The sequence below is a fragment of the Microchirus variegatus genome, assembly GCF_963457635.1.
Source record: "Microchirus variegatus genome assembly, chromosome: 22".
In the NCBI taxonomy this organism is placed as follows: Eukaryota; Metazoa; Chordata; class Actinopteri; order Pleuronectiformes; family Soleidae; genus Microchirus; species Microchirus variegatus.
The window spans coordinates 16,261,704-16,280,809 of NC_139823.1; the positions used below are offsets into that span (position 1 = coordinate 16,261,704).

The 19,106-nt window shown below is 42.3% G+C and overlaps 1 protein-coding gene across 2 annotated transcripts; it reads right to left on the minus strand.

Moving 5' to 3' along the window:
• Positions 1-17,034: 17,034 nt before the first annotated feature.
• Positions 17,035-18,758, minus strand: pou3f3b (POU class 3 homeobox 3b; the record flags this gene model as incomplete). 2 transcript variants are annotated; one of them, XM_083908329.1, is made up of 2 exons in its annotated part: positions 17,035-17,133; positions 17,523-18,758. In XM_083908329.1, the coding sequence occupies 2 exons, from the start codon at positions 18,720-18,722 to the stop codon at positions 17,035-17,037; spliced, it is 1,299 nt and encodes a 432-aa protein (XP_083764455.1). The 2 variants fall into 2 exon arrangements, with proteins under 2 accessions (XP_083764455.1, XP_083764454.1); XM_083908328.1 differs by having other exon boundaries at positions 17,514-18,722.
• Positions 18,759-19,106: the final 348 nt, after the last annotated feature.

Consider the following 19,106-nt stretch of genomic DNA (forward strand, 5'->3'; position numbering starts at 1 on the left):
AACTACGGTGGCCTTTAAGCGCCAGAAAGGATGTTTAATCTGATCTTTTTGGTTTTCGTAAACTTCCGCTAGCTGTATTTATATAAAAAGGCTACGAAAACCCAGCAATATCTGTGCTTTTGCCCATTTTTCCAGATTAAAGGTGCATTATGTAATAAATCTAAAGCAACTGGCCATAAAATCCTCCTAATATGTCACAGAGACTCAGGAATAATGTTCATATAACAAACTGAACTCACCAACAACAACAGTACAGACAAAATATTTGCATTAAAACAAATATTTTCCAGACTGCAAATCCATCCAATTTGGCATGTGGCGCCACCTACCGCCGTCTACCAATCATTGCAGTCAGTAGAGTCTCAGCTGCCGAGCAACCCACGGGTTGCCAGTTAGGTCAGAAAACGAAACCTAAAAGACCTCGGCATTTTGAATTTGAATGTAGTAACCGTTTTTGGCCACATTCTTACATATGGCGCCTTTAACGTTCAATATCTGGCGTTTACAATTTTTACTGCATGTCAAAATAGTCTATTAACAACTTAAAATGAAGAAAAACTCAAAGAAAACCACTGCAGGTTCACACATGACCAGATTGTGCGTGTTAAATTTGACATTTGAACAGTACAAAACATATTTAAAATACAATTTTTGCGCAGTTGTACAGGCGTTTTTCCAACTCTTTCCTCTCGGGCGACAAAGATTTGCCGATTTGCCGCGACTTCTCAGCTGTCACTGTCGCGTAATTACGTTAACGCTCGATGATGTTAAAGCGATTACACAAACGTACTTATTATGGACGGTATATTCCATTTCTGTCAAAGAAAAACCCTCCTTAATGTTACCTTTAAGCAGCTTCACTGCTGCGACCTCAGCGGCTGACAAACCACGGCCCGTGATTGAAGTGAACGACTGATTGCCGGGTTAATAATCCGCCATTGATCTCTCGACATTGATCATTTTGTCCCTCGCTAATGAGCGCGACCGGGCTGATTTGAAGTAATACGTCTGGCCCTGCAGACGATGAGGAGGAGGAGGAGGAGGATAAGGATCATAAAGTATGACAATTTCTCGGGGGAAGGAAATCAGCTTCACAGGAAATTGAGACAATATTAGAAAGAAAAGGTTCAATCTGTGCTTTTTTTTCTTCTTTCTCTTCCCTGCTGATCAGGCGGTGCTGCGACTACCGCCGAGCTCCTTGACATCTGGTCGGGCAATTTAGCCCGAGAAAGGTTAAACCACTAAAATCTAATATTTGCCTGGAGGGGGTCAAGCCACTGCAATTACAAGGTACAATCGGCGGGGCTAATCAGCTAGCGGCGCGTAGCAGGGGCTCGGGACGGGGCAAATAAGCTCTGATCACAAGAAGCAGTGCCTCGCTATGCCTTTGCCTGTTTACTTATTAAACTCTGTTCTCATGTTCAAGGGCCTCATCGCAGCCTCTAACCAAACACACACACACACACACACACACCCTGAGGCGCGGGGGGGGGGGGGGGGGGAGTAAATTTAGCTCCTGATGCTTTTTAAATGGGACCTTGCCACTTGGCGAGAAAGAAAGTTAAGCGTCGCGTTAATCAGTATCTGCAGCCCTTTTGTTTTTGCGAAATGATCTCAAATTACTCTCCGCCAATCTGGCAGGCGTTAACACCTCGGGAAAGGACTGGGATGGATAACCCGGGAGAGGGGAAAACGGAGGACAGAGTGGACTGAGGACATCGCTATACTGTTGTGTGTGTGTGTGTGTGTGTGTGTTCCACAGTGCTGTTTACACGCTCGCTCTTTGACACACATTTTTCCTAATTGACTGAGTATCAAGAGCAGGATTAGTGTAGAACATATCAGAAAGTGTCTGGCGCACAACACTTTTGAACAAGGCTCGGGGAACAATTACTGGTAATTAAATATGTGCCAGTTACTGGAAAAGATAATTATGTCCTCGGTGTATAACGCCAATTAATTACTTTTATTTCAGCGAGCAAAAAAGGCTCGCAAAAAAAAAACGGCAGCAGCAGCAGAAGCCATCGCGGTGCAGAGGGAAGCGACTGCATGTGTGTGTGTAAACTGTGCTTTAAAGCTGCAGTGTGTAACTTCTGCTGATTTTCCAGGGCAAAGACCCTTTATCTGGGTTTTTTTTTGAGCAGTAGAATTCAGTAGAGTTCACACATGAAGCTTTTTGGATCATTTCCTGAAATTCAAAAATTCATTAAAAATATTTCTTAAGCGGTTTGCAAATATTTTCAAAATATCCTTGTTCAGGGCGATGTCGAATATTATGATGGTAAATTTCAAGTCATTCTGAGATACTTTTTGTTTTTGAGAAAAAAGTCAGCTCACTGTCAAAGTGCATCAGGGCAAAGGGATCATTTCCTGATTTTCAAAAATTCATTAAAATTATTCCTTAAGAGGTTTTCAAATATTTTCAACAGATCCTTGTTCAGGGCGATGCCGACTATTATGATGGTAAATTTCAAGTCATTCTGAGATACTTTTTGTTTTTGAGAAGAAAGTCAGCTCACTGTCAAAGTGCATCAGGGCAAATGGATCATTTCCTGAATTTCAAAAATTCATTAAAAATATTCCTTAAGAGGTTTGCAAATATTTTCAACGGATTCTTGTTCAGGGCGATGCCGACTATTATGATGGTAAATTTCAAGTAATTCCGAGATACTTTTTGTTTTCGAGAAGAAAGTCAGCTCACTGTCAAAGTGCATCAGGGCAAATGGATAATTTCCTGATTTTCAAAAAATCATGAAAATTATTCCTTAAGAGGTTTACAAATATTTTCAAAATATCCTTGTTCAGGGCGATGCCGACTATTATGATGGTAAATTTCAAGTCATTCTGAGATACTTTTTGTTTTTGTGAAGAAAATCAGCTCACTGTCAAAGTGCATCAGGGCAAATGGATCATTTCCTGAATTTCAAAAATTCATGAAAATTATTCCTTAAGAGGTTTACAAATATTTTCGACAGATCCTTGTTCAGGGTGATGCTGACTATTATGATGGTAAATTTCAAGTCATTCAGAGATACTTTTTGTTTTTGAGAAAAAAAGTCAGCTCACTGTCAAAGGGCATCAAAGCAAATGGATCATTTCCTGAAATTCAAAAATTCATTAAAAATATTCCTTAAGAGGTTTGCAAATATTTTCAACGGATTCTTGTTCAGGGCGATGCCGACTATTATGATGGTAAATTACAAGTCATTCCGAGATACTTTTTTTTTTGCTGATGAGCCGCTGCAATAAAAACACGTTAAAGTTGAATAAACTGTAAACACAGGGGGAAACTGTGGTGGATGAGGAAGTGGTTGCAGCTTCACAAAACGACCACCAGACAGATATTAGTCGAGATCACACTCTCTTAAAGCTTCACATAATATTCCTCCCTCTCCTTCTGCAGACATTAAACATTGACATTAAAGGTTTAATGGAAAAGAGGATTTTTTTTTTTTCCCCAGCGAGGCCAGAGCTCAACTCTGTCTCTCATGCTAAGAGGATTGGTCAGTAGTGAGGAATCTAAATTTATATCCTCACACCTTCCTCGTCTGGAACTTATAACACCTCAGCACACAAAGGGTAGCAGCAGCAGCTCAGCTGTGACCTCTTCAACCTCTTCCTCCTCCTCCTCAACCACAACACGCTCGCATTCACTTTTTCTTTTTTCTTTTTTTTTTTTTCAAATGTGCGGACTAGCAAATGATCTCATTTCAGGCTCCTGCGTCTAATGTATAACTTGGAAATACCTGTGGACGCTCATTAGTCATCTATTAAGTCCGTGGCCTAGAAAATGGTTACACCGCCAGCCGGCAGCAGTGTGAGCCAAACATAGCTCACACTGCTGCTGCTGCTGCTGCTGCTGATGTTGCTGCTGCTGCTGCTGCTGCTGCTGCTGCTGCTGCTGATGCTCTTCCAATGCCTGCTCTCACTCTTGGTTAATAAGATACAGAGTCATGCAGCCTGAGCGTGCTTCCTCTTCCCTCACCTCACACACACTCTCTGTCTCTTTTCCGCTCCTGCAAACACACACACACACACGTGTCTTTAGTGGGGACCACGTTATGGACCGTGCATAATGTCCCCACAAAAAGGTGTTTTGCCAGGGGGTGGTCCATACAAGCATAGAAAGACAAGTAGGTGCGCACACACACACACGCACACACACACGCACACGCACACGCACACGCACACGCACACACACACACACACGTCCGACTGTATCACATTGTGGGGATCACGTTCGGGACCGGGCATAATGTCCCCACAAAGAAAAATGTCCCCGCAGCAAAGGTGTTTTGCCAGGGGGTGGTCCATACAAGTATAGAACGACAAGAACACACACACACACACACACACACACACGTCTTTAGTGGGGACCACGTTCAGGATGTCCCCACAAGGAAAAAATGTCCCCACAAAAAGGTGTTTTGCCAGGGGATGGTCCACACAAGCATAGAAAGACAAGAACATGCACACACACACATGCACACACACACGCACACACACACACACACACACACACACACACACACACGTCTTTAGTGGGGACCACGTTATGGACCGTGCATAATGTCCCCACAAAAAGGTGTTTTGCCAGGGGATGGTCCACACAAGCATAGAAAGACAAGAACATGCACACACACACATGCACACACATGCACACACACACACACACACACACACACACACACACACACACACACACACACACACACGTCTTTAGTGGGGACCACGTTCGGGATGTCCCCACAAGGAAAAAATGTCCCCACAAAAAGGTGTTTTGCCAGGGGGTGGTCCATACAAGCATAGAAAGACAAGTAAGTGCACACACACACACACACACGTCAGACTGTACAACATTGTGGGGACCACGTTCGGGACCGGGCATAACGTCCCATCAAAGAAAAATGTCCCCGCAGCAAAGGTGTTTTGCCAGGGGGTGGTCCACACAAGCATAGAAAGACAAGAACATGCACACACACACACACACACACACGTCTTTAGTGGGGACCACGTTCGGGATGTCCCCACAAGGAAAAAATGTCCCCACAAAAAGGTGTTTTGCCAGGGGGTGGTCCATACAAGCATAGAAAGACAAGTAAGTGCACACACACACACACACACACACACGTCAGACTGTACAACATTGTGGGGACCACGTTCGGGACCGGGCATAACGTCCCATCAAAGAAAAATGTCCCCGCAGCAAAGGTGTTTTGCCAGGGGGTGGTCCACACAAGCATAGAAAGACAAGAACATGCACACATACACACACACACGTCTTTAGTGGGGACCACGTTCGGGATGTCCTCACAAGGAAAAATGTCCCCACAAAAAGGTGTTTTACCAGGGGGTGGTCCATACAAGCATAGAAAGACAAGATCACACACACACACACACACACTCACAGGTTCCGTGTCTCTGTGTGTGTGTGTGTGTGTGTGTGTGTGCAGTGAGAAAATATTTGTGTATTTTCATTTCAACGTATCAGCGACTCAAACTCATTTGTGTGTGTGTGTGTGTGTGTGTGTGTCGATGTTTGTTGTTCCACGTGTGTGTTTCCGAGCCAAAATGCACATTTATGCTGCGTCAATGTTTGCGTGACGGGGGGAAACAAATACATGACGCACCGTGTGCTGTACGAGTGTAGAGTAAATCAACAGATTTGGACCGCGGCGTAATAATAATAATAATAATAATAAAACCATGACTCACTTTGCCTAAATATTCATAGAAGTACAAATTCACGCACGAGAACACGTCAGCAGTACAAGTACACGCCGAGTATTATATGTACTGTAAGAGTACAAGATGGATGCGTGTGTGGTTGTTTTGGTTTAAGTTAGGTTGAGGGCAGAGTTTTTAAAGTTTTTTCCCTTCAGTGTGGTAAAAAAAAAACACATCTTTGTTCTCTTCTTTTATTGTTTTTGTGTCTTGTTGCGTTTTTCTCCCCCATTTTAATTGTTTTTAAATGTTTTGCTGTAAGAGCATAATCACAGAAAGGGACAAATACAGACTCATATCGTCTGGTTTTTTGAGTTCTCTGAGCGTCTGCAGTGTTTCTGTAGTGTTGCGTAAACACGACCCTCTCCGTGTTCCACTGCATGGTTTTCGTGGGGTTAACATGTAGACGGAGTTGAGGAAACGTTTCCAGGAAAGCGAATAAAAAGCCAAGTCGTTGTCGTCCTAAATGACAAAAACAAGTTTGTGTTCTGTGTGTGTTTTCTTTTTATAATTGTAAGCAAATGCTGAAAGAGTCTGACTCTGTCTCGGCCTCGCGTGTCCACAAAATGCATGTGTTGCACATATTGTAAGCACGTGTGTGTGCATATAGTATGTGTTTTTGCAGGTGAAAGTGTGTGTGTGTGTGTGTGTGTGTGTGTGTGTGTGTGTGTGTGCTCTCTGAAGGAGGGGGCCCAGTGTGTGTGTGTGTGTGTCATGGCAGGGCCGGCTCTCTCTGGATGTAAGCAGTATTGACAAACCCATCAGAGTCGGTGATGCATCGGGGCTCCGTGCTCCCTCCTCCCTCCTGTGGGGGCTGCGTTGACATGCTGTCACCTTGGTAACTGCTGCCAGAGAGAGAACGGCCTTCTGGGATGTCGCTGACCCCGAGCAGGCGGGCCCCCCCAACCCCGCCCCCCCCCCCCACCCCCCGGTCAGCGAGCGAGCGAGCTGCGGCGAGAGATGTCACCGACAGACCCCCAGAGGACCGGTCCGACCCCTTGTCTCTGTCCGCGGCCATCGATCTGTCTGCTGTGAAGATCCGACGTCCGCCTGGGACTCTCCATTTGGACAGGACAGGGTACACGCGCGCACACACACACACACACACACACACACACACACTTAGACACACACACACCGGTGCATATTCATACTCACATATGAGTTCTCAGCATCCTCTACAGAGGAAGGAACTGCATCAAAAAGGACAACAGAGATTCAGATCTGAGTGATGTTCACCTTTAAAGGTGCCATATGTAAGAATGTGGCCAAAAACGGTTACTACACTCAAATTCAAAATACCGACGTCTTTAAGGTTTCGTTTTTCTGACGTAACTGGCAACCCGCGGTTGCTCGGCAGCTGAGGCTCTACCGACTGCAATGATTGGTAGGCGGCGGTAGGTGGAACCTAAAAGGTTTCTGCTGTGAGGACAAGCCGAAGAACCTGATATGGTTCAATTTAGCACTTTTATTTCTAAGAGTGTTTACGTACAAGAATATAAAGGAAAAACCACAAGGAACGTTATCTTAGAACCTTCTAGAACAGTGTTTCCCAATCCCGTTCCTCCATGATTTACATGTGTCACCAACTTTCTATCGTTCGTTTTTGAGATATCTCTGTCGATGCAGGAGAAGACCGAGCCGTATGACCGTATACTTCAGGTATAACATCTCCAGGTCTCCAGTGATGGCTCAAATTTCATGCTAACATAGTTTCGTGTGTCCTTATATAGTTCTTTGGGTTAAAATACTGAATACTGCATATTCATATACTCACATATGGGTTTTCAACATCCTCTATAGAGGAATGAAATGCCCCAAAAAGGACAACAGAGATTCAGATTTGAGTGATTTCACACTTTTAGAACCTTCTGGAACAGTGTTTCCCAATCCTGGTCCTCCATGAGTTACATGTTTCACCAAATTTGTATCGTTATATCTCTGTACACTCTTAGAAATAAAAGTGCTAAGTAGAACCATAAAAGGTTCTTTGGCTTGTCCTCATAGAAGAACCCTTTTTGGCTCCAAGTAGAACCTTTTTATAAAGGTTACACCTGGAACCCTTTTGGAGGGTTCCACCAAGAACCCTTTTAAAACCCTTTATTCAGGAAAGGGGTTTTAAAGGGTTCTCTGGATCAAAATGGTTCTTACTGGAACCAATAGTGTTACCAAGAACCCTTGAAAAAAAAAACCTTTCTTCGGGAAAGGATTTTTCAGAAGCAAATGGTTCCAGGTAGAACCTCAGCCCTTGTAGAAGAACCCTTTTGGAACCCGTATTTCTAAGAGTGTAGATGCAGGAGAAGACTGAGCCGTATGACCGTATACTTCAGGTATAACATCTCCAGGTCTCCAGTGATGGCTCAAATTTCATGTTAACATAGTTTCAGGTGTCCATATGTAGTTCTTTGGGTTAAAATACTGAATACTGCATTTTCATATACTCACATGTGTGTTTTCAACATCCTCTATAGAGGAAGGAACTGTCTCTAAAAGGACAACAGAGATTCAGATTTGAGTGATTTCACACTTTTAGAACCTTCAGGAACAGTGTTTTCCACCATGATTTACATGTTTCACCAACTTTCTATTGTAAGTTTTTGAGATATCTCTGTACACTCTTAGAAATAAAAGTGCTAAGTAGAACCATATAAGGTTCTTCGGCTTGTCCAGAAGAACCATTTCTCCTGGACAAGCCGTTTCTCCTGGACAAGCTGTTTCCTGAACCCTTGATTCAGGAAAGGGATTTTAAAGTGTTCTCTGGATCAAAATGGTTCTTACTGGAACCATCAGTGTTACCAAGAACCCTTGAAAAACCCTTTCTTCGGGTAGAGCCTAAGCCCTTGTAGAAGAACCCTTATTTCTAAGAGTGTAGATGCAGGAGAAGACCGAGCCGTATTCTCCAGGTATAACATCTCCAGACCTCCAGTGATGCCTCAGATTTCATGCTAACGTATGTTTCAGGTGTCCATATGTAGCTCTTTGGGTTAAAAGCAGGAAGATCTCAATGAGGGAACGTATTTGACTGAATGTAATGAACATTTTGAAGGACAGTGACTCCAGAAAAAGTCCCTCTACCTGAACATCTGCCTCAGAATCCCTCACTTTTCTCTTGCTTATAAAGTCCTGGCTCTGTCTTCGTCGACTCTCGTCTTCTCCTTCTACTTTTCGAGGTTAGTAAGTCATTACTTGGCGGCGTCTGAATCCGTTCTGAAGCGTTCTCGGAGCCAGCGCAAACAGCGATCGTTGGCGGAAACGTGGGCGTCAGTCTCTCCGCGTAAAAAAAAACAAAAAAACCCAGCACAGGTTTAGAGGAGTCCTTTGAAATGCTGACCAGCTTTTTGACACGAGGCTCCGGCTGCGAGACTCGAGGTGGAGCTGGGTTCAATTTCCCAGGGCGCAGAGGGAGCCACGAGCCGGGAACCCCGAGAAGTTTTCACATCACAGGCCGCACTTAGCGTCGGCGGGCGACGCGTTCAAAGACAACTTTACGTACGAACGCCTCTCGTGCCGCTAAAGGCCCCCGATCGACTCCCTGTGCGGATAACGTTTCCTTTTAATACGCGTTTTTCTTCTCTCCTCGACGGGGAAAGTTACCGCTGAAAAGACGCTTTTGATTGTTGAGACGTCTTTAAAGTGAAACACATTGTTGAGTTCGAGTTACAGAACCGCAAGTTGATCGACGCGGAACGTGTTCTTTTTGATGCCTTTCCAACCTTTATGCTTAAGGTTTAAGGTTCTACTGCACTAAATCTGGAGCGTCAAGTTCTTTTTAGTTCAGCGGCCACATACAGGACACGTAAAAATATAAGCCTTAGTTTTTACATTTAAAGGTGCATTATGCAATAAATCTAAAGCATTGGTTCTCAAAGTGCTGCCCGGGGGCCAATGGCGGCCCGCAGAAACATTTCTGGCGGCCCCGCAATGAATTACAGTTGATAGTTTTAATCCAGGAGCTACTAAGCTTTTTAAATGTTTATTGGACATTACTGGATACAGACCAATAAGTGTAAACAAAAATACTGGGTATTTACCTGGTTTCTATATGGTGAATTTTAGTGTATTATTGTGTTATAAGCCGGTAATAAGCAGGTAGCTACAGCCCCCAATTACTAGCTATTTACCCAGTAAATACATGGTAACAGAAATGTGTTACTTGGTATTAACCTGTAATTAGAAGGTAAGAACAATGGCCAAAATACTGGGTAATTACCCAGTAAATTATAAAGCGTTATTATATTAATGCTTAAATGACATTATATTAACGCTTATATTACTTAACGCTAAACTGTAGAACTGCAATGTCAGCTGCCGAGCAACCACGGGTTGCCAGTTACGTCAGAAAACGAAACCTACGAAAGACCTCGGTGTTTTGAATTTGAATGTAGTAACCGTTTTTGGCCACATTCTTACATATGGCGCCTTTAAAGAAAAGCCATATTACATATTACATTTAATGAAGGATCTTATTAACGTGAAAGAACTGCGCTAACACTTTAATCAGGGTGTCCGCGGGGTCTTAAAAAGTCTTAAATACAATTTTGAAAGGTCTTAAAAATAAACTAACGTTCCAACCTTCAGTCTCGCTTTTAAATGTTTCGATTTTTGAGGACGCGATAACAGCGATAACTGCAACGCGGAACCAAAGTAGGCCACCTGTGCTGCCCGGTGACAATTTATCGAGCACCACTAGCACACTAGTGCTGCGCGCGCCATTATGGATGTGAAATGGGTCTTGAATTGTATTCATTATGGTCTTAAAAAAAAAGTCTTAAAAAGTCTTAAATTTGACTTGTTGAAACCTGCAGAGACCCTGTTAATGCATGACGCGTTTCCATGACGACCAACTGGAAAAAGAAGAAAGCGCGTGACGTCATGTTTACGTTGTCCAGGCACCGTTTACCAGTTAGCTCCGTTAGCTGCATTAGCTCCTTTTAGCGCCGGTTAGCGCAGCCTACAGTGGAACTGGAGCGGAGTCTGTTTATTAAACAAAGAAAAGAGCAGCGCTACAAATAACGTTAGCGTACCTGTGCGCTGCGTACGTGCGCCTCTGTTTTTAAAGTTTAGCGTTACTTTAGAGACTCGTTTTAAACAATCGGGGAGTCACGTAAACGCGACTTCGCGCGCGTCAATCGTCATGGAAACGCATTGTCAACGCGCCCAGCACACAAAAAAAAAACCAAAAAAACACATCAAGTCACCTGGAAGTGACAAATATAGTCGTTTTTGTAAATCATATAAATGTTAACAAATTCATCCTGGGGGCCGGAGTGGACCCTCTCGTGGGCCGGTTCTGGCCCGCGGGGCCTTAGGTTTGACACCCGTGCACTAAATGGTATCATTTCTCTTCCGTGTGCACGTCACACACACACACACACACACACACACACACACACACTCTGCCTCTAATCACGTCTTGCAAATGAACAACAGTAGAATAATGTGAAGAACTAGCTTCCTGGTTGCCGTGGTAACCGTGGTAACCCACAAAGCAGGGGATCAGTGACACAAATTTGACCCTGAAAACACGACCGTGTGAAACGTGTGAGTTCTTTTGCTGTTGTATAATAATTCCTATTATTTTTTAATTCTTTTAAATGATTATTATTTATTCTGACTCTGCCCAGAACGCGTTCCCTTGTTACTTTATTACGTCACTATATTGTTATTTGTTATTCGTGAAATAATTATTTAGATCATTTATAAAAGTTACTTATTTTTTATTTTTTACCCCCAATGTTTTTTTTTAAGAGAACCTTTTTCTTTCTTATATAACAGAAAAATACATAAGAGAGAATATGTCATATCCTATAATAAACCTGTAAAAAAACAAATATGAGCTGATTTTCACAAAATAAAATGTCAAGGATTTTTGCCTCGTTTTTGTTTGTATGTTGTTGCTGCAGTTAAATCAGTTTTATTTACAAATGATGCAACTATTTTCCCGGAGAATCGACGACTTGATTTCTTTGTTATTTGGAGCAAAGAAAGCAGAAAATACTCACATTAAAGAAGCTGGAAAATGATTATTAAAGAGTTGTTTTAAACCAATGATCAAAAATAAGAGTTTACAATAAAGTATAATGCACTTCGCTGTCGTCTGTGTTCAATTTTTGTATAATTAAACACAGGTTTTACAGTTTACCGTTTCAGCTTTGGATCAAATACAGAACTCTCATACATTTCTTACCTTATTTATTACCTTATTATAGTGAAGGCTTTGTGTCTGTGATGTCACACACTGTGGAGGCAGCTGAAGCAGCCACTGGGTGGCGCTGTAAGGCCAGGGAAGCTGCAGAGGAGACGCTCACGCCTGTGAAAGTCATCATAAAGGAGAGAGAGAGAGAGAGAGAGAGAGAGAGAGAGAGAGAGAGAGAGAGAGAGAGAGAGAGAGAGAGAGAGAGAGAGAGAGAGAGAGAGAGAGAGAGAGAGAGAGAGAGAGAGAGAGAGAGAGAGAGAGAGAGAGAGAGAGAGAGAGAGGCCTTATTTAAATACAGTGGGTTATACAGTTTGTGTTTGAATGAAATAAAAATGATTAATGAATTATTTAAATCTTTTGGATTTGATGAAACTGGAGGAATTTCCCGGGTTTTAAATGTTTGTTACTGGAAGGAAGGAAGTGTGTGTGTGTGTGTGTGTGTGTGTGTGTGTGTGTGGGGACGTGTGTGACCTTAAAAGTAAGGGTATAAAAGTATAAAAACTGAGACAAGAACTAAAGACAACTTGTACAAAACTAAGATAAAACGGACTCGTTTATTTATCGTGTGTGTGTGTGTGTGTGTGTGTGTGTCAAATCCTTTATTATTGTTATTTATAATTTTTGGCAATAAAAAAAAACAAAAAAAACAAAACTGAAATAATGATTTTTCTTAACCCTGACTCATAGAAGAAAAATATAAGATTGACTAGGAAAATATAATCAATAATAATAAATAAAGGAAATGTGTATATTTATATATATATATATATATATATAAATATATATATATATATTAACTTTCTACTGTAAATCATAATGAAATAATCGTTGTGTATATTATAGAAAAATATATATTGTCATTATATTATATTGTCAACTACAAACACGATGAGAAATTGTGTGTAAATTATTTCACAATACGACACAATGTTTCACTTTCACCTTTATTTTGAAATTCACAGTGACGGACTGTGCATTTGAATTGAAAAATAACGTCAACAGCACAGCGGATGTTGTAGTTTTGTCATTTTATTTTATTTTATATATAAAAAAAGGCAATTTCAGTCCACATTTGGAGAGAAGATGTGGATTATTTTTTTAAAAAAGAAAGAAAGAAAAGCAAAACATGACAGCAGGTTTTTGTGCGCTTTTGAAATGAGCTGAGCACATTCTACCACTGTACACGCTGTATATATATATATATATATACTTCATTCAGCTCCTCCACTACCTGCCTTGTAGCTCACAAAACCATGACCTTCGCAATTTAGAGGAAACCCCGAGAGTCACGTCATGTATTTATATATAAACCATCGTCATCCTCATTCTTCTTCTTCTTCTTCTTCTTCTTCTTCTGCTGTCAGAAAAGAAACGTGTAAACCCTGTATTATTATAATAATAATAATAATAATATTTTCTATTATCGCCAACCTTTGTTTTACTGTCCCAGTATCTCAACTCAAGCTCCATAATAATAATAATAATAGTTATTATTATAATAATAATGATGTGGTTAATATGTAAATTACAGCAGTAAATATGCGTTTTTAATGACCTAAAAACACATGTGTTTATATACTTTTAAATACCAGAAATATCAGCAGTAGCTTTCTATCGTGGAGTGAACACACGCACACACACGCACACAAAAACGCCATAAAACAACCTTAAAGTGACTCTGTTTTTACTTCGTGTGTGAATGAAACAGTGAGAAATGCTCTTTAAATCTATTATTATTATTATTATTATTATTATTATTATGAGTCATCAGGGATCATTAAACTCAGTCAACACGCGTTAAAAGTTTGCCTCTCACGCGCACACTCACTCACTCACTCTCTCACGCGCACCTGCAGCTGTGTGACATACACTCGTGTTGTTGTTGTTGTTTAAAAAAAAAAAAAGGCCACATGTGTGTGAACAACGAGCAGCGACCACTTTGTTAGTCTGCGTTAGGCCAGTGGTGTTTTCAATTAATAACACACACACACGCACGCACACACACGTGCACGTACGCACGCACGCGCACGCTGCTGCCAACACGGTCTCGAGGAGCCATGAAAAAAAAGCCAAAGCTGTCGCAGAATAAGCGGATCAAACCCCATTATGAGATTTGAAACTCTTTTTGTGTCGCTGAGCTCAGAGTGAAGGAGGAGGAGGAGGAGGAGGAGGAAGATTTGTATGTTTCATGACGTGCTCGTGCTGGAAATGACGCACGCGCACGTTATACGTTCTACTTTTGTCAATAAAGACTCAAGACAGCAGCAGCAGCAGCAGCAGCGTCTATAGGCTGAGGTGTCGCGAGCGTCACGTGACCCTATTTGCATGAGCAACAATAACAACATTAAAACAAAAATATCAGCAACATTTTTGGACACATTTGGTTCGTATTCGCGACTCTGTTTGTGCATAATTTAGGGAAATAATCGCTCAGAATTTCAAATAAATAAATAAAATCATAAAAATGTTGGACGTACTATTTTTTTCCCCATCTATTTGCATTTGTAAATAAACAAAGAAATAAGTGAATTATAGAAATGAAATGTGAAGTTGCATGTGTGTGTGTGTGTGTGTGTATAGATGGGTGTCCACACACACACACACACACAGCCACTTTTTTTTTTTTTTTTTTTTTAACTAATGGAGACAAAGAAAAATGACGCCTATACTTCTTTCCTCCCGTGTCGTTGAATTCAGTTGCTAGGCAACTAGTCAGGGAAATCATCCGCGAAATTCAAAAATCCTGCAGCGCGAGGGACACGTTTTGTGAGTTTTGCTGAATGGGCGCGAGGCACGAAGACAAGTCGAGAATAAAGAGAGAGAGAATAATAAATATAATAAAAAAAATAAGATTAAAAGTTAGAAACACATTGTTTTCTCTTGTAACCATGGAGACGAAAAACAACAACATATAGTCACATTTAAAATGTATCTACTCGAATGTATCAGTCTGTAAACATGCGCGATACTGTAGTCGCTTCATCCTCGTGTGTGTGTGTGTGTGTGTGTGTGTGTGTGTGTGTGTGTGTGTGTGTGTGTGTGTGTGTGTGTGTGTGTGTGTGTGTGTAAAACCACTAAAACAACATATATGACACATGACTCCCACACCTGTAAATGGAGCCTGCGCGTGCGTGTAAACATCATACGAGATGTAAACACAACAGTGTCATTTTTGTTTGCTCTGCATTCGTGACGCGATAATCTCGCAATTAAACTCTCAACAGATTATTGGGAATAAATCAGATTAAATTTGTGATTTGACAAAATACGTGTTTGTGACGCAGTGAATGTTCCACAAAAGAGAAAAAAAAATTATATATATATATTTTTTTTTTCTTCCTCTGAGAAACTTTTTAATCCCGCGTGCACACACAGTCACAAAATGGAATTCAGTGTGTGTGTGTGTGTGTGTGTGTGTGTGACAGAGTGTGTGTTGTACACGCTGCAGCCTGAGCTCGTGGGCTCCAAGGCCTGCGCACACGCACACACGCACACACACACACACACACACACACACACACACACACACACACACACACACACACACACACACACACACACACACACACACACACGTAAACAAACCAAACGAGCCGCGCGCGCGCGCGCTGCTGCTGCTGTTTAGATGCTAATACACACACACACACACAGTTATAGCATTATGGTAATAAACGTTGGTTTCGCTCTTAAAACACACAAAAAACTAATGTTTTTATATTTGTAATCCGACATTAAATTACAGGTGTTATTTTACTTTGAAGGCTGGATTATATGTCCAGTGTTTTTGCTGCTGCTGCTGCTGCACACACAAATAAAATAACAATAATAATAATAATAATAATAACAATAACAAAGAAATACCAACGTCAAAACACAACATGACTGTATTTCATTCTAACAAATTTATTGTGTCTCAATCAGCTCGCACGGAACCACTACTGAAAATTAAATTACAATCAAATGATCACATCAAAATATACCCTTATTATTACCTAAGAACAACGGTCAATGTCAGCTCAGGGTGATTTGTGCTCCTTTAAGAAAATGAGAATTATAATAATAATAATAATAATAATAATAATACAAAAAAAAAACTAAACAAATAAGGGCAACAACGAAATATATATATATAAGAAAAGAAAATAATAAAAACAAGAAATGTGTGTGTGTGTGTGTGTGTGTAGGGGGAGGAAAAAAAAAACATCTTACATAACAAAGTTCCTGGGGGGGAAAATAAATTAAAACAAGTCATTGTGATGAAAAATATAAAGTAAATCACTCACATCTGATCTGAGTGTGTAAAATCTATATTGCCGGATTTACAGAGTTTTTTCTTCTTGTTGTTGTTGTTTATTAAAACCTACCAAAGAACACTGCTTACAAAGGGCAGCATTAATATAATCCACACAGCACCCACTCTCAGTCACACTTGGCAACAAAAAAAAAACAATTCTCCCGCTTTTTCTTTTTTCTTAAATAAGTGCAGCTCAAAAGTCTTTTTCAAATGTCTTATTCTCTATTTGTGGAAAAAAGCAGAGATAGAGAGAGGGGGGAAATGGAGAGAGAGAGAGAGAAATCCACTCACGGTGTCAAAGTCCTTTAAATAATAATAATAATAATTATAATTATAATTATTATAATTTAAAAAAAACAAACAGGGGTGATCTTTGAGATCAGGTGTGGACAGTCCTGGTCCTGGTCCTGGTCTTTCGTGTTTTTAAAAAAAAAAAAAAAAAAAATCCCTAATCCTCCATTTGTAAATGAAACAATCCACCAAAAAATAAAAAAAAATCGTGGAAGCTTCGTGGACTCTTCTTCATTTTGTTGCAGTTTTTCCTCTCTGTTATTGTCGAGCATGGAGAGGAAGAGGAGGAGGAGGAGGAGGAGGAGGAGCAGGGTTCAGTCCCATTTCTAAACATCCAAAATGCCTGCTCCTTTGTTTCTTCAATCAAACACAGGGTTATGGTTGTGGGGTGGGGGGGTATTTTTGCAAGGGGGGGTAGCAGGAGGGGGGGGGGGGGTAAAGGAAATAATAATAATAATAATAATAGTGATGATAATAATAATAATAATAATAAAAAAAGAACAACACTTGGTTTCCTCTCGGTGTGTTTTTAATGCGCCAAAATTACCTGGTGGAATGAACTTGTGGTTGTCACCCTCTGGTCGCTCGCCTCACTTGCATCTTTTAAGTAATCTACTAAAAAATGCCCCTGAAAGAAAAAAGCAGAAGGAACCTTTTAGGTTAAGACATTTTTTTCAGGGCCTGGACAAAAAAAAAAAAAAAATAAGGTCAACGGTTTTTTTTCTGATATGAAGAAGAAAAAAGGTTTTTTGCTGTTTTTTTCTTTCTGGTGATAAATAAATAACACATTATTGTTTTTTTCATATTCCCTCACAATCACAGTATCAAAAAAATGTGTCTATCCTGGGCTGGGGGGTGAGGGGGTGAGAGGGTGAGGGGGCTGATAGTCTGTGTGTTTTTCTTTTCTTTTCTTAAAATCAGTTTTAATATGATATAAAATACTCTGTTCTATGTTTCACTGAACATTCGTTTGCAGTCCATGGACGGAGGCGGTGTTTCTGCACTCACATTGCCGACCTGAGAGTACACATCCTCCGGCGTCTGTGCCACTCCTGGGGGCGTCATCCGCTTCTCCTTCTGTCTCCTATTGCAAAACCACACTCTAACCACCTCTTTCTCCAGCTGCAAGTTGTCCGCCAGTGAGGTGATCTCCTGCGCCGAGGGTTTGGGGCATTTGAGGAAGTGGCTCTCCAAAGCCCCCTTGACGCTCACTTCGATGGACGTGCGCTTCTTTCGCTTCCTGCCCTGCGCCGCGATCTTGTCGATGCTGGTGGGGCTGCCCGTGGACGAGTCGGCCTCCTCCAGCCACTTGTTCAACAAAGGCTTGAGCTTGCACATGTTCTTGAAGCTGAGCTGCAGAGCCTCGAACCTGCAGATGGTCGTCTGTGAGAAAACGTTCCCGTAGAGCGTGCCCAACGCCAAGCCCACGTCCGCCTGCGTAAAGCCCAGCTTGATCCGCCGCTGCTTGAACTGCTTGGCGAACTGCTCCAGGTCGTCCGAGGTCGGCGTGTCGTCGTCCGAGTGCTGGTCGTGGCTGTTGACGCCGTGGTGCTGGTGGTGCGGATGCTGGTGGTGATGGTGGTGGTGGTGGCTGCCGTGGTCCAGGTCCGGGGTGTCCCCCCGCACCAAGCCCGGGTGCACCAGGCTCTGGCTGCCGGGACTCAGCATCCCGTTCACAGTGAAGCCTCCCGGCTGGGAGTAGAGGAGCGACTGCTGCTGCTGCTGGCCCCCGGATATGGAGTTGATGTGCGCCGCAGTCGTGCTCCCCCAAGCGCCGGCGTGAGTCTGGTGGGGAGCTAAGTGCGGCGGCCTGTGGTGCAGCGCGGTGCCCGTGTGCAGGTCGTCCCTGGCGGAGTTTTTCACGTCCTGCTGCTGCGGGCTGCCCGTCATACCCACGGGACTCGACGACCACGGGGACGCGGCTTCGGCTGCAGCGACCGCGGCCGCTGCTGCCGCCGCGGCGGCGTGAGGCAGCGATGTCACCCACTGGTGGGCATGGCTCAGCATGTGTCCGCCGTTGCTCGCTGCCATCGCGCCTTGCATAAAGTCACTCTGCACCATCTTGACCGAGGGGTCTCCTCTGTAGCCCCCAGACCCCGCGGTAACCGCAGCGCTCCCCGGCTGCATGCCGCCACCTCCCGAGTCAGAGTGCACGATGGAGCCGGATGATAAGATGCTATTGCTGGGCAGATAGGGATTGGAAGCCGCGGTGGCCATTCCGTCAACCCTTATGAATATGTTTGTGGATAACCCCCCTCCCTGTCTACAGTCACTTCTTACGAGCGGGCAAATTGTATCTCATGAATTATTCAAACTTTAAAAGTAAGGGTAGTTTTTTGGGGGGTAAAAAAACGCATCGACGTGCGTAAAAAAAAAGAGACGCCAGGAGAGAAAAAAAAAACACAGCTTCAGCAGCGACGACAGAAAAAGTGAATAAAATCCTGTGTATTTACAACATTCTAGTTCAAACACTTCTGCATGGAGGTGGAAAAAAAAATATCCAGGATTTTCAAAAGCCCTTTGAAACCATGTGCAGTCCCTTTGGAAAGTTTCACACTGCGAGGGAATTAAAATTCAAATATACATTTTGGGAAAAAAAAA